Source organism: Vicia villosa, linkage group LG7 (genome assembly GCF_029867415.1).
Source record: "Vicia villosa cultivar HV-30 ecotype Madison, WI linkage group LG7, Vvil1.0, whole genome shotgun sequence".
Taxonomy (NCBI): Eukaryota; Viridiplantae; Streptophyta; class Magnoliopsida; order Fabales; family Fabaceae; genus Vicia; species Vicia villosa.
Genome location: NC_081186.1, coordinates 129,517,383 through 129,528,824, shown reverse-complemented (window position 1 = coordinate 129,528,824; position 11,442 = coordinate 129,517,383). Strand labels below are relative to the sequence as shown.

Below are 11,442 nucleotides of genomic sequence, written 5' to 3'. Positions count from 1 at the left end.
GACACCTTCTGAATTCTTCTACAGACCTCCGATTGCTTAAGCTCCAAAGTGAGAGTGACTATGGTGTTACTCCACTTACAGAAGTGATCCAGGTGCTTGGATCACCTCTAATGAACCCCTTAGAGATGTTAGAATGCTTACTTCTCAAAGAAGAGCTCTGGTTTGAATAAATCGATTCTTCTTGCCAAAGAACTTTGAAAAACCATAAGCATGAGGAAGAGAAAGAGAAAGCAAGAATTGGAGTTGCTTTGGTGTGTTTAATATGAAGGATGGCACTTGTATTTATAGGCAAAGAGTTATGTACAGATTGAGGGAGTGAGCTTGCTTAATGAGAGAGTTTTGGTTTCTTGGCCATGAAGAAATTCAAAGAATCTCCAAAATGCAATGATGGCCAAACCGAGTTAGCTCCCTATCCATTGATTCTATCTGATCTTAGGGAACATTTATGATATGTAGAGGCTCTCTATTGGCTTTGGAGAAGATTCCAATTGATGAATCATTACTTACCATAAATTCTCAAAAGTAATGATTACATAATCACATGTTCTTGCTTTTGGGAATCTTCTTCAATTCTTATGCCATGGTGAAAATGAATGCATGGTATGCTTGCAGATATGTTATGGGTCGTGTAGCATCCATTAGTGAAGCCATATGCACAAAATTGCAAAGTTCCAAATTGTACATGACCTATAATTTTACTTCATGAGGCCAACTTTGAACAAGCATAACTCCTAGCACAAAATGAATTTGGAGAAGGTTGAGCATAATTTGGAATGCCCTAAACATCTACTTCAATTTATTAGTTTGGGGTTTCTTCAGAATCATTTGGGAAATTTGTGAAAAATGGGCCTAAAGTTGGAAGAAAACTAGGTTAAAAACACTTAGAATTTTTCTAAGTTTTTATGACCTAAAACTTCAAAATTCACAAATCTCTTAAATGATTGATTCCTTTAAAAAAGTTGTCTTGTAAGATGTTGTTTTATTTTTCAAGATCTACAACTTTCATTTTGGGATATTTTTGAGTGTGTAAGCAAAATTTTGAGTTCCCAAAATACCCTTAAAAACCCTAATTCCTGACTTTTTGCTCCATGGTGAATTTTCTTGAATTTCTTTTGCCAAATGACTTTAATAATCATATATTGATGATATTGATCTTAAAAAGTCATGTTTTGGCCAAAAATCCTAAAAGTCAAAGGTGATCTTGTATAGTTGACTTTTTCCAAATGAAGTGAAATCTTGGACTTTTGTGATGAATCAAACTCTCCTCCTCAAATGAATGATGTGAATGGATTATATTGAGGTAATAGAAGCTCTTGAGTCATGCTTTGAGTTTTGGATTCATGTCTGATTAAAAGTTAACTATCTTGGTGAATTGGGTCAAAAACCCTAATTGTCGACCAGATGGAATTGATGACTATAGACCTTGAATTGATGTGTAATGCCTTATGGATATTGTCATATGAACTCATTGAAGATGATTGAAGCCTTTGAGTGATGCCCTGGGGCTTTCTAGGGTTTCCCAAATGTGATCCCTGATTTTAGTCCTTGATGGGCTCAAAACCCTAGACTGGTGAAGTAAGCAAACCTGAGTCCAGGTGATGGGTGTCTAATCAATCATTGGTGAATAAAAATGAAGTTTTTGAGTCCTATGATTGTATTGGAGACTAATCCATCTATTTTTTAATCCTTTGCCTGAGCTCTTTTGTTCCTGAGCACCCTCGACTAAGTATCAGGGTAATAAATGACTGCTCTGAGCATTTGTTTTAACTTGATGAAAAGTTTGGAGGTGTGACATCTCAGGGGGTCAAAATTAGGGTATGACACAACCCCCGGATCATAGATCTCTGATAAGTTTACTAGTTTTGAATTTAAAAACTTTTGTAGGTTTTATTTCGCTCTTTTTCCCATTTCCTTTGGAAACAATAAAACGCGGTGCATGCAATCCTTTTTAGAGGAAGCATCTTCAACTTTGATGATTGCCATAGCATTATTGTATTAGCTTCTTGAAAACTGTTCCGTTTAGTTAACGTTTCTTCTATATCTTGTAACTTTCATATTTTGAACATTTTACCTCTCTTGTGTAAAGAGGTAACTTGTTTGTGTGTATCTTTTTTGGGATTAATACCATTATTTATTGAAGAAAAAAATTAAATTTGACACAAAATTCTACCCCTTTATTATTAATTCAATTGATAAAATAAATTTCTAAAAAAAAATGCATGTGTTAGTTTTTAAGCGATAAATCTTAACCTTTAGATTAATAATTTTAGACAAGTAAGATTTAGTGTTGATGAGATATACACACACACACACACACACACACATATATATATATATATATATGTATATATATATATATATATATATATATATATATATATATATATATATATATATATATATATATATATATATATATATATATATATATATATATATATAGGGGACGACTTAAGTGAGAACACTCGGTTATTATGAGAAATGAGAACAATGAATCACGACCATTAAAATTTGATTTTGTTGATTTTAATAGACTGGATTTATATATATATATATATATATATATATATATATATATATATATATAATATTAAAAACAAAAGAAAATTGAAAATTGAAATGACCACTTAAATAAGTAAAAGAAATATAAAATAAAATAATATAATTAATGATGTAGCCGGAGTTAGATTAGGGGCCAGTTTGTTTCAGCTTTAAAAAAATGGATTTTTTCTTTGTATTTTTAAAAATAGATTTTCTAAAACCATTTTTCAAAATATTACAAGTTTTTTTATATTCGTTTTTTTTAAAATGAAACACTTAATTTGACATCCAATAACATAAAAATACAGAATTGAAGACCAAAACTTAGTCAAAATCATAATTTTTTCAAAAAGTTGTATTTCAAAAATGATTTTTATGAAAATCTATTTGAAATAGCTTCAAAATTAAGTGATTTTTTGAAATTTTGATATCCAATTTTTTTTCCCATAAATAGATGAAATACCTAAAATCACATTTTAAGAATAACTATTCAAACAAAATTTTCATTAGAAGCTTTTATAAAAAGTTTCTTTGCAAAAAAAAATTTCACAAAATTTGGTAACACTATAAAAATTATTTTTAAAAAAAGCCAAAACAAACGGGTCCCAGATGACATGACATTGATAACATGCATCTACCACGTGCTGCATATTTTAATTCGTTGCTTCTATTTTTGTTTAATCAATAATGTTATCTATTTTCTTTTATTTTATTCAATAATTTTATTTAATTTAAAAAAGAAAAATTAACGGAGGGTAAGATAAAATACCTAACTCATCAAATAGTCAGAGTAAAAGATAATTGGATACGTTTCAATAATCTCTCAAAAAAATTTCTAAAACACAAGAAGTAAAACAGAATATATATTATACTCCCTCCGATCCATATTATTTGTCACATTTGGTTATTTCACACAGATTAGAAAACAATAATAAATAAAAGAGAATAAAATTTTACTAGATTATCCTGATTAACTATTGATGTATTAAAATTAACATTAATTTTGAGAAAACAATAAATTAAAAGTATTTATTAGAGAGTATAATTGGAAGATTAAATATAAAATTGTGTTGATAATCTAAAATGACAAGTATTTTTGGACAAATTTTTTTTAAATGTGACAATTATTTTAAGACAGACAGAATAATAAACAAAAAAACACTAATTTATCTCCCGATGATTTTTTCTTTACAAAGTTGTGTATAAATTACTTTTTAATTTAATTCACGAACAATATTCACATTCAGAAATACACGAATGATCCCTATTATATTAACTTTAAGTTAAAAATATGTGCAATTCAGTTTGAAAGAGATAAAAAGATTAATATTATTTTCTTGAATCTCCATTGATATTACACTTAATATAGTTAGGAATAAGAAAACATCAATTGTATAATTTTAGGTGCGGAAAGAGGTATACAATGGACCAATTTCTTCTATTTAAGGCATGGGGTTGCATATACTTTTCTCACATCATCCTTTATTTCTTCTCTTTCATCTCTTAGTTTTATTTTTCCAAAAATGGTTCTAGCTGGTAAGCTTAGTACTGAACTTGGTATCATAACACCCGCTGAAAAGTTCTTCAAACTATTCACAACCAAACTTCACGAAGCACAAAACGTTTGTGAAAGAATTCATCATACCAAACTGCATGAAGGTGAAGACTGGCATCACACTGATTCGGTTAAACACTGGACAATTGTCATAGGTAACTGTGTTTCTAATTCACCAAATCATCTTGTTTATATATGTGTTGAAAATATCATTAGAAGAGTTGTTTTCTATAATTCTTATGTGTAATTATTTTTTGGGTTAATATTAGTTTTCATTCTGTAATACAGGCGAAATTCGCTTTATTTATTGTAAATTTTCTTTTAGTTTTTTCTATAATATTTTTTTTGTTTTGGTTACCTTCTAAGCGTGCAATTTAAATACCAAATTTGAAGAGAAATCAAACAAAAAAATATTACAAGAGTAAACTTTACATTTAAAAACAAAATATATATTATTTTTATATTTTAAGAGCGTATTTGAAAAAATATATATTTACAATAAGAAACAAATTTCGCCCATATTACTGAGGGTTTTTTATATTTAACCTTTATTTTTTATTTTTCTTGATATCACAATAGATGGTGAGGTACAGACATGTCACGAGAGTATTGAAGAAGTTGATGAACAGAACAAAAAAATCACTTGGAAGGTTTTTGGTGGAAACATTGATAAGAACTATAAGATCTTTAAGCTCATCCTTGAAGTAACTGATAAAGCTGATGGTACTGCGGTTGTTAGATGTACTCTTGAATATGAGAAAGTAAACGAGGATATTGAGCCTCCAAATGGATGGATGGAGTACCTTAACAAATGCATTAGAGATATTGATGCTCATCTTTCCAAGTCATAAAGAAAGTAAGAAATAAGGTGGAATGAGTTAATGGATGGTGTTGGCTTAAGGGTTCATCTTTATAATTAATAAGTGTGACGTTTGTAATATTGTGGTTGCATATGCATATTGGCTTTTTGTTTTCGTTTCTATGTGTGATCGGTTGAAGAGTGTTACTTAAATTATGTGATGCAAATCAATAAATGGATATTTCTTTGTTTTGTTATTAGTACTAGCGTCCAAATGTTTGTCCACTTTTTTTGTTTTGTTATGATGTTTAGTTGTCTAATTTTGATTAACATTTACAAGTTATTTATATATTTTATATGTTTTTAAATACTTATTAAAAAAATAGGACTTCTTTTATATAACACATGCACATAAAATTAATTATATAGAAACGTAGATTATAAAATTGTACGGGATAAACAAAAGGTAAAGATAGCTGATGACACGCAAATACATCGTTTATTTGATTTAATTAATACATGTTTTTTAGTTGTCTTGAATTGCATTTGCATAATACTATTATGTTGGTATTTAGTTTATTTCCAGGTACTTAGTCATTTTAGAGGCATGTGCAAAAAACGAAGCAAAACAGACAAAAGAAATGAAAGAAATGGAGCAATTTACACAAGATACGTTGTTCGACTGTTTTGACCATAACTCCTGAACCGTAAATAAGAATGACGCCCCGTTCGAAGCTTTGGAAAGCTAACGCAGAGATCTACAACCGTGAAAAATATGATGTCCGCAGGCGCTGAATAAGGGGCCGCGGGCGCCGAGCTTAACTGACCCTAAAACTGCCACGATCCCACGATCTTCTCAATTTTCAAAGGCCGCGGGCGTGGACTTCACGTTTTGTTTCCAGGTTAAAATCACTTTTTTACTAAGTTAAGTAATTAATTTCTTAAAAATAGGTTTGCTACTTTAAGGTTTGAAGCACCTTTTATAAGTGACAATAAAAGGATTTGATTAAAGAGTAAACTCGGTTCTTAGTACACGAAAGAGACAAGTTCATGTTAAATTGTTCCCTTCTATAAGTAGAAAATATTGCTCCATAAGTAGTTCTAAATGGATACAACGGGAACATTGTTTGATAAATGAGAATTACATTCGAACATGTCTTTTATCTGCATTTATTTTATCCCTTTATTTTCCTGCACTGCACACATTTCAAATAATCGATCCGCCTTAGATAAACACCATAACAATCTGTAACGATGGATTTGACTGTTGGTCTCTGTGGATCGATAATCTTTTATATTACTTCGATAGGCTGTGCACTTGCAGTCATATTTTAGACTCTATAAACAGGCCCATCATGTTTTTGGCGCTGTTGCCGGGGACCAACTATGTCAAAATTTTGTACCCTGTTATTACACTGTATAGACTAAAGCAATTTTTCTCTATTACTATGTATCACCAACATTTTCTCTACAACTGTTACTCCCAGTATTTTGAGCAACCACAAGGTGCTCATAAATACGACCTCGAAATAACATTGGAGGATCTCCTTGAGACGCTAACTCTCTCTAGGATTAAATCCAAGATGGATCGCTTTGTAGCGACAGAAACTTTCCAAATTGAAGAGTTTAGAAGACAAAATCTCCAAACTAATGTAAACCTTAAGCAGTTAAACACTATGGTCGTGTCCCTACTGACTCACAACAAGGCATTGGAGGCTCAAATCTCCCTACTTCCACAAACACCTCTAGGACCCTCCCTTGAGGAGCATGTGAATGTTGTAACTGTGAATACAAGATTACAATCACAAAGATGTTTTTGATTCATGGCAAACTCAATAAGCATACAAGCAACAAGGTGGAAGCAGAAAACTCAAAGAAAAGCAAGCATTGATCACTCATGTCAGAACAGGTCGACCTATTATGCTTATAGGTTGACTCAACACAAGCAAAACAAGAAGAATGCAGAAAAGCAGCAGTTAGGTCGACCTACTGTCAACCTAGGTCGACCTAAAATGGAGAAAAATCCATATACTTCTGCTAGGTCGACTCACACATCATCTAGGTCGACCTAAATTGATGAAAATTACATACCAGCCTGCTAGGTCGACCTACACAACAACTAGGTCGACCTAATCTGAGAAAATGTCCCCAGAATGCATTTGAAGAGGATTCTGGTCGACCTACTCCTTAAACAGGTCGACCTAACTGGGAGCAAAATTCTGCAAGCACTGCTAGGTCGACCTAAGCTCTACAAGAGGTCGACCTAACTGATCAAGAATGCCAAAAATTCTGTTTCTCTCATCTCCAACTGTTAAGCTATCATATATATATTATCAAAGGTTCATTATTCAAAGCAACACCAACGACTGAAAGATACACAAACGCTTCTCATCTTCGTTCTTCATCATCTCCAACACAATTACACATAATCATTCTTGCGTTGCGGGTTAGTGATGAGTTCGATAACGTCCATGGAACGGAATTGAAGATTCCTAGTGGGTGAAGGTTTGTGGGGTTTGTTGGTGAATAAAATCTGCGGGTTTTGTCCTCCACGACGGGTGGTTCTTGGGGGTTTTTATCAAGAGACGTTCATTGAGGATTCGGCTGGCTGAGTGTAACGATTGAGGAACGGGGAGTTCAAGGAATCAAGACACTGCAGAAGGGAATCAAAGTGAAGCTCTTGGATAACCTTGATCTTGCTCAAGATTAAGGGGGAAGAAGATTCAAAGGATCGACATAATTGGTTTATCGTTTATCGCTTTGTTATCTTCTTTGTATATACTACTTTCAACATTAATGAAAGATTACCCAATTTCAATTTGGAATTGGGGGCAGACGTAGTCGTAGCGAGGACGATCGACGAACTGCCTAAACAAATATCGTGTTCTTGTCGCTTTTACTTTTTCATTTACATTCTGTTCATATTTGGTTATAATAGCAAATTGATCAACGATTCGAGTGTTAATATTGTGAATTAAGAACCTATATAAACATCACAATCCATCACATATTGAATCACCATCAATTTGATCATTATCACCAAGTGTTTGTATATTTGTTTCTATCACTCTTACTGCATTGTAAATATTGTCCATCATACAAGAAGTTAATCTGATTTTCAATAAGAGCAACGCTTTGATTCTGCAACATATACTCTTATCACTTATCTCAAGTCTTCGACTGGTTTTAAATACATATACAATCGTTTCGATAGTGGTTCGGAATAGACGCGAGTCGATTCAGAATCACTTCCGCTGAAAAGTCGTTTAACTCCGCAAAACTGTGAACGATCTATTCACCCCCCCCTCTAGATCCTAAGGCCAGCGTCTAACAAGTGGCATCAAGAGCTCTGGTTTATTCCGTGCTACGTGAAACACTTATTGGAAAGATGGCTTCCGGACCTAAAGGGGCTCACAATAGAGCTCCAGTTTTCAACGGTGAAAACTATGGCTATTGGAAGGATTGTATGTGTGTCCACATCAATGCAATTGATAGGAACGTCTGGACAGCTATTGTCAATGGTCCCTTTCAGATCACCATGACAAATGCAGCTGGTGCAGTTGTTCCAAAACCAGAAAATACTTGGGATGCTGAAGATGAAAAGAGATATGCATACGATTGGAAAGCGAGAAATATTCTAATCTCAGCTCTAGGAGTTGATGAATACTATCGCGTTTCCCATTGTAGATCAGCTAAAGCTATGTGGGACACATTGCAAGTTGCCCACGAGGGAACGGATGATGTCAAACTAGCTAGGATCAATACGTTAACTCAAGAGTTCGAACTCTTCCACATGGAAGATGGTGAATCCATCGAAAACATGCAGAAGAGATTCGTTCATCTGAAAAATCGGTTAAATTCTCTTGATAGACCTGTTTCCAATTCAGTTGCTACTAACAAAATCTTAAGATGTTTGAACAGGGAATGGCAACCCAAAGTTACAGCAATAAAGGAAGCAAATGATCTAAACACTTTAGACATCACAACTCTATTTGGTAAACTAGAGGAACATGAACAACACCTTAAATGCCTTGACATGCATGAGAAAAGGACAAAGAAAGAAAAGAACATGGAGAAAGAGGTAGAGAAGAAGTCAATAGCTCTAAAAGCTTCGAGCTCCAAGACCTCAAAACGAGAGCCAAAGGATAGTGACACAAGTGATGACGAAGACTCCGATGATGAGGAAATGGGACTGTTTGTGCGAAGATACAACAAATATCTAAAGAAAAATGGAGCAAAACATTCCGACAAAGGCTTGATCAACTATAGAAAGCAATCAAACATGTTTAAACAAGATGACGACAACAAGGGAAAAATCAAAGGCCTTTGCTTCAATTGTGGGAAAGCCGGTCACTACAAACCGGATTGTCCATACCTTAAGAAAGAAAAGGAGAAGAACCAAAGCAAAGGTCATAACAAATCTAAAAGAGCTTACATAGCATGGGAAAGTGATTCATCTAGTGAAAGCTCATCAAGCGATGAAGAAGAATCAGCAAACCTATGTTTCATGGCTCATCAACACAAGAAAAAGAAAGCTGAAAAGTGTCTTGACATCGCCGAAAGGTTGTGGTTCCTTGATAGCGGATGTTCAAGACACATGACTGGAGACCTATCTCTTTTCGTTGAGTTTCAAGCAAAGAAAAAGGGGTATGTCACCTATGGAGATAACAATCGGGGAGCCATACTTGGTAAAGGAAGTGTAGGTAACCCTTCTACCACTACTATAACTGATGTGCTGCTAGTAGAAGGTCTTAAACATAATCTTTTAAGTATAAGTCAATTGTGTGACAAAGATTTTAAAGTAATGTTTACAAATTCTGGCTGCACAATAGAACATACTAAGAAAAGAGACATTATGTTTAAGGGCTTAAGAGTAAACAACATCTACATGCTAAACTTGGATGAGGTATCTAAGTCTAGTACCAAGTGTCTAGTTGCTCTGAGCGAAGACTCATGGCTTTGGCATAGACGTCTCGCCCACATAAATTTTGACTTACTTAATAAGGTTGTCTCAAAAGATTTAGTAATCGGCTTACCTAAAATAAAGTTTTCAAAAGATCATCTATGTGATGCTTGTCAAAAGGGAAAGCAAACAAAAATCTCTTTTAAATCAAAGAACATGGTTTCAACATCACGCCCTCTTGAACTACTTCACATGGATCTCTTTGGCCCTTCAAGGACTAAAAGCATAGGTGGAAACACCTATGGTTTTGTCATTGTCGATGATTACTCGAGATTTTGTTGGACAATCTTTTTACCTAGTAAGGATCAAACTTTTCCAGCTTTCACACAGTTTGCAAGATTATGTCAAAACAAAATGAACAACAAAATAGTTGCAATTCGAAGTGATCACGGTGGAGAGTTTGAAAACATTCTTTTTGAAAAATACTGTGATAAACATGGAATTGAGCATAACTTTTTAGCTCCTAGAACACCTCAACAAAACGGAGTAGTTGAACGTAAAAACCGGGTTCTAGAGGAGCTGGCAAGAACAATGTTGAATGAGGGTAATCTACCAAAGTATTTCTGGGCTGACGCGATTAGTACAGCATGTTATGTTTTGAATAGGATAATAATACGTCCTATACTGAACAAAACTCCCTATGAATTACTAAAAGGTAGAAAACCAAATGTATCTCATCTCCATGTATTCGGTTGCAAGTGTTTTGTTTTGAACAATGGTAAGGATAATCTTGGTAAATTCGATGCTAAAGCTGATGAGGGCATATTCCTTGGTTACTCACAATCTAGCAAAGCATATCGGATATATAATAAGAGATTACTTATAGTAGAAGAGTCTGTACACGTGTCTTTTGATGAATCTTATGCAAAATATGTCGAGAAAGGTCTTTCATTTAATGGTGCAGGTCCGTCCACTGAAGACATTGTCAAGGATAAGGAAGACGAGAATGAAAGTATTGTAAAGAAAGATGCTGAGAGAGAGAAAGATGAGTCTCACAATGAAAATGAAAAAGAAAGCATCTCAAACAATGAAGAACTTCCCAAAGCCTGGACAAATGTGAAAGACCATCCAATTGACAATATAATAGGAGACATCTCAAGGGGCGTTACAACACGCTCAAAGATAAGTAACTTCTGTCATCATTTTGCTTTTGTTTCACAAGTTGAGCCGAAAAACGCTAAGGATGCATTACTTGATGAGCATTGGCTAATGGCCATGCAAGAAGAATTAAACCAATTTAAACGGAATGATGTTTGGGACTTAGTCCCTCATCCGGGAGATCATCAAGTAATAGGCACTAGATGGGTTTTTCGTAACAAACTTGATGAAAACGGCGTTATTACTAGAAACAAAGCTAGATTAGTTGCCCAAGGTTATAATCAAGAGGAAGGTATTGATTATGAAGAGACATACGCTCCTGTAGCACGTCTCGAAGCTATTCGTCTCTTACTTGCTTATGCTTGTTCTAAAGACTTCAAACTATTCCAAATGGATGTTAAAAGTGCCTTTCTAAATGGCTATATAAATGAAGAAGTCTATGTTGCTCAGCCACCCGGCTTTGAGAATTACATGTATCCAACTCAT

At 33.8% G+C, this 11,442-nt stretch overlaps 1 protein-coding gene across 1 annotated transcript; it reads left to right on the top strand.

Annotated features, from left to right (window-relative positions):
* The first annotated feature begins 4,005 nt into the window (after positions 1 to 4,005).
* Positions 4,006 to 5,155, top strand: LOC131616806 (MLP-like protein 28). Its single transcript, XM_058888255.1, has 2 exons — positions 4,006 to 4,251; positions 4,676 to 5,155. The coding sequence occupies exons 1-2, from the start codon at positions 4,065 to 4,067 to the stop codon at positions 4,945 to 4,947; spliced, it is 459 nt and encodes a 152-aa protein (XP_058744238.1). The 5' UTR covers positions 4,006 to 4,064; the 3' UTR covers positions 4,948 to 5,155.
* Positions 5,156 to 11,442: the final 6,287 nt, after the last annotated feature.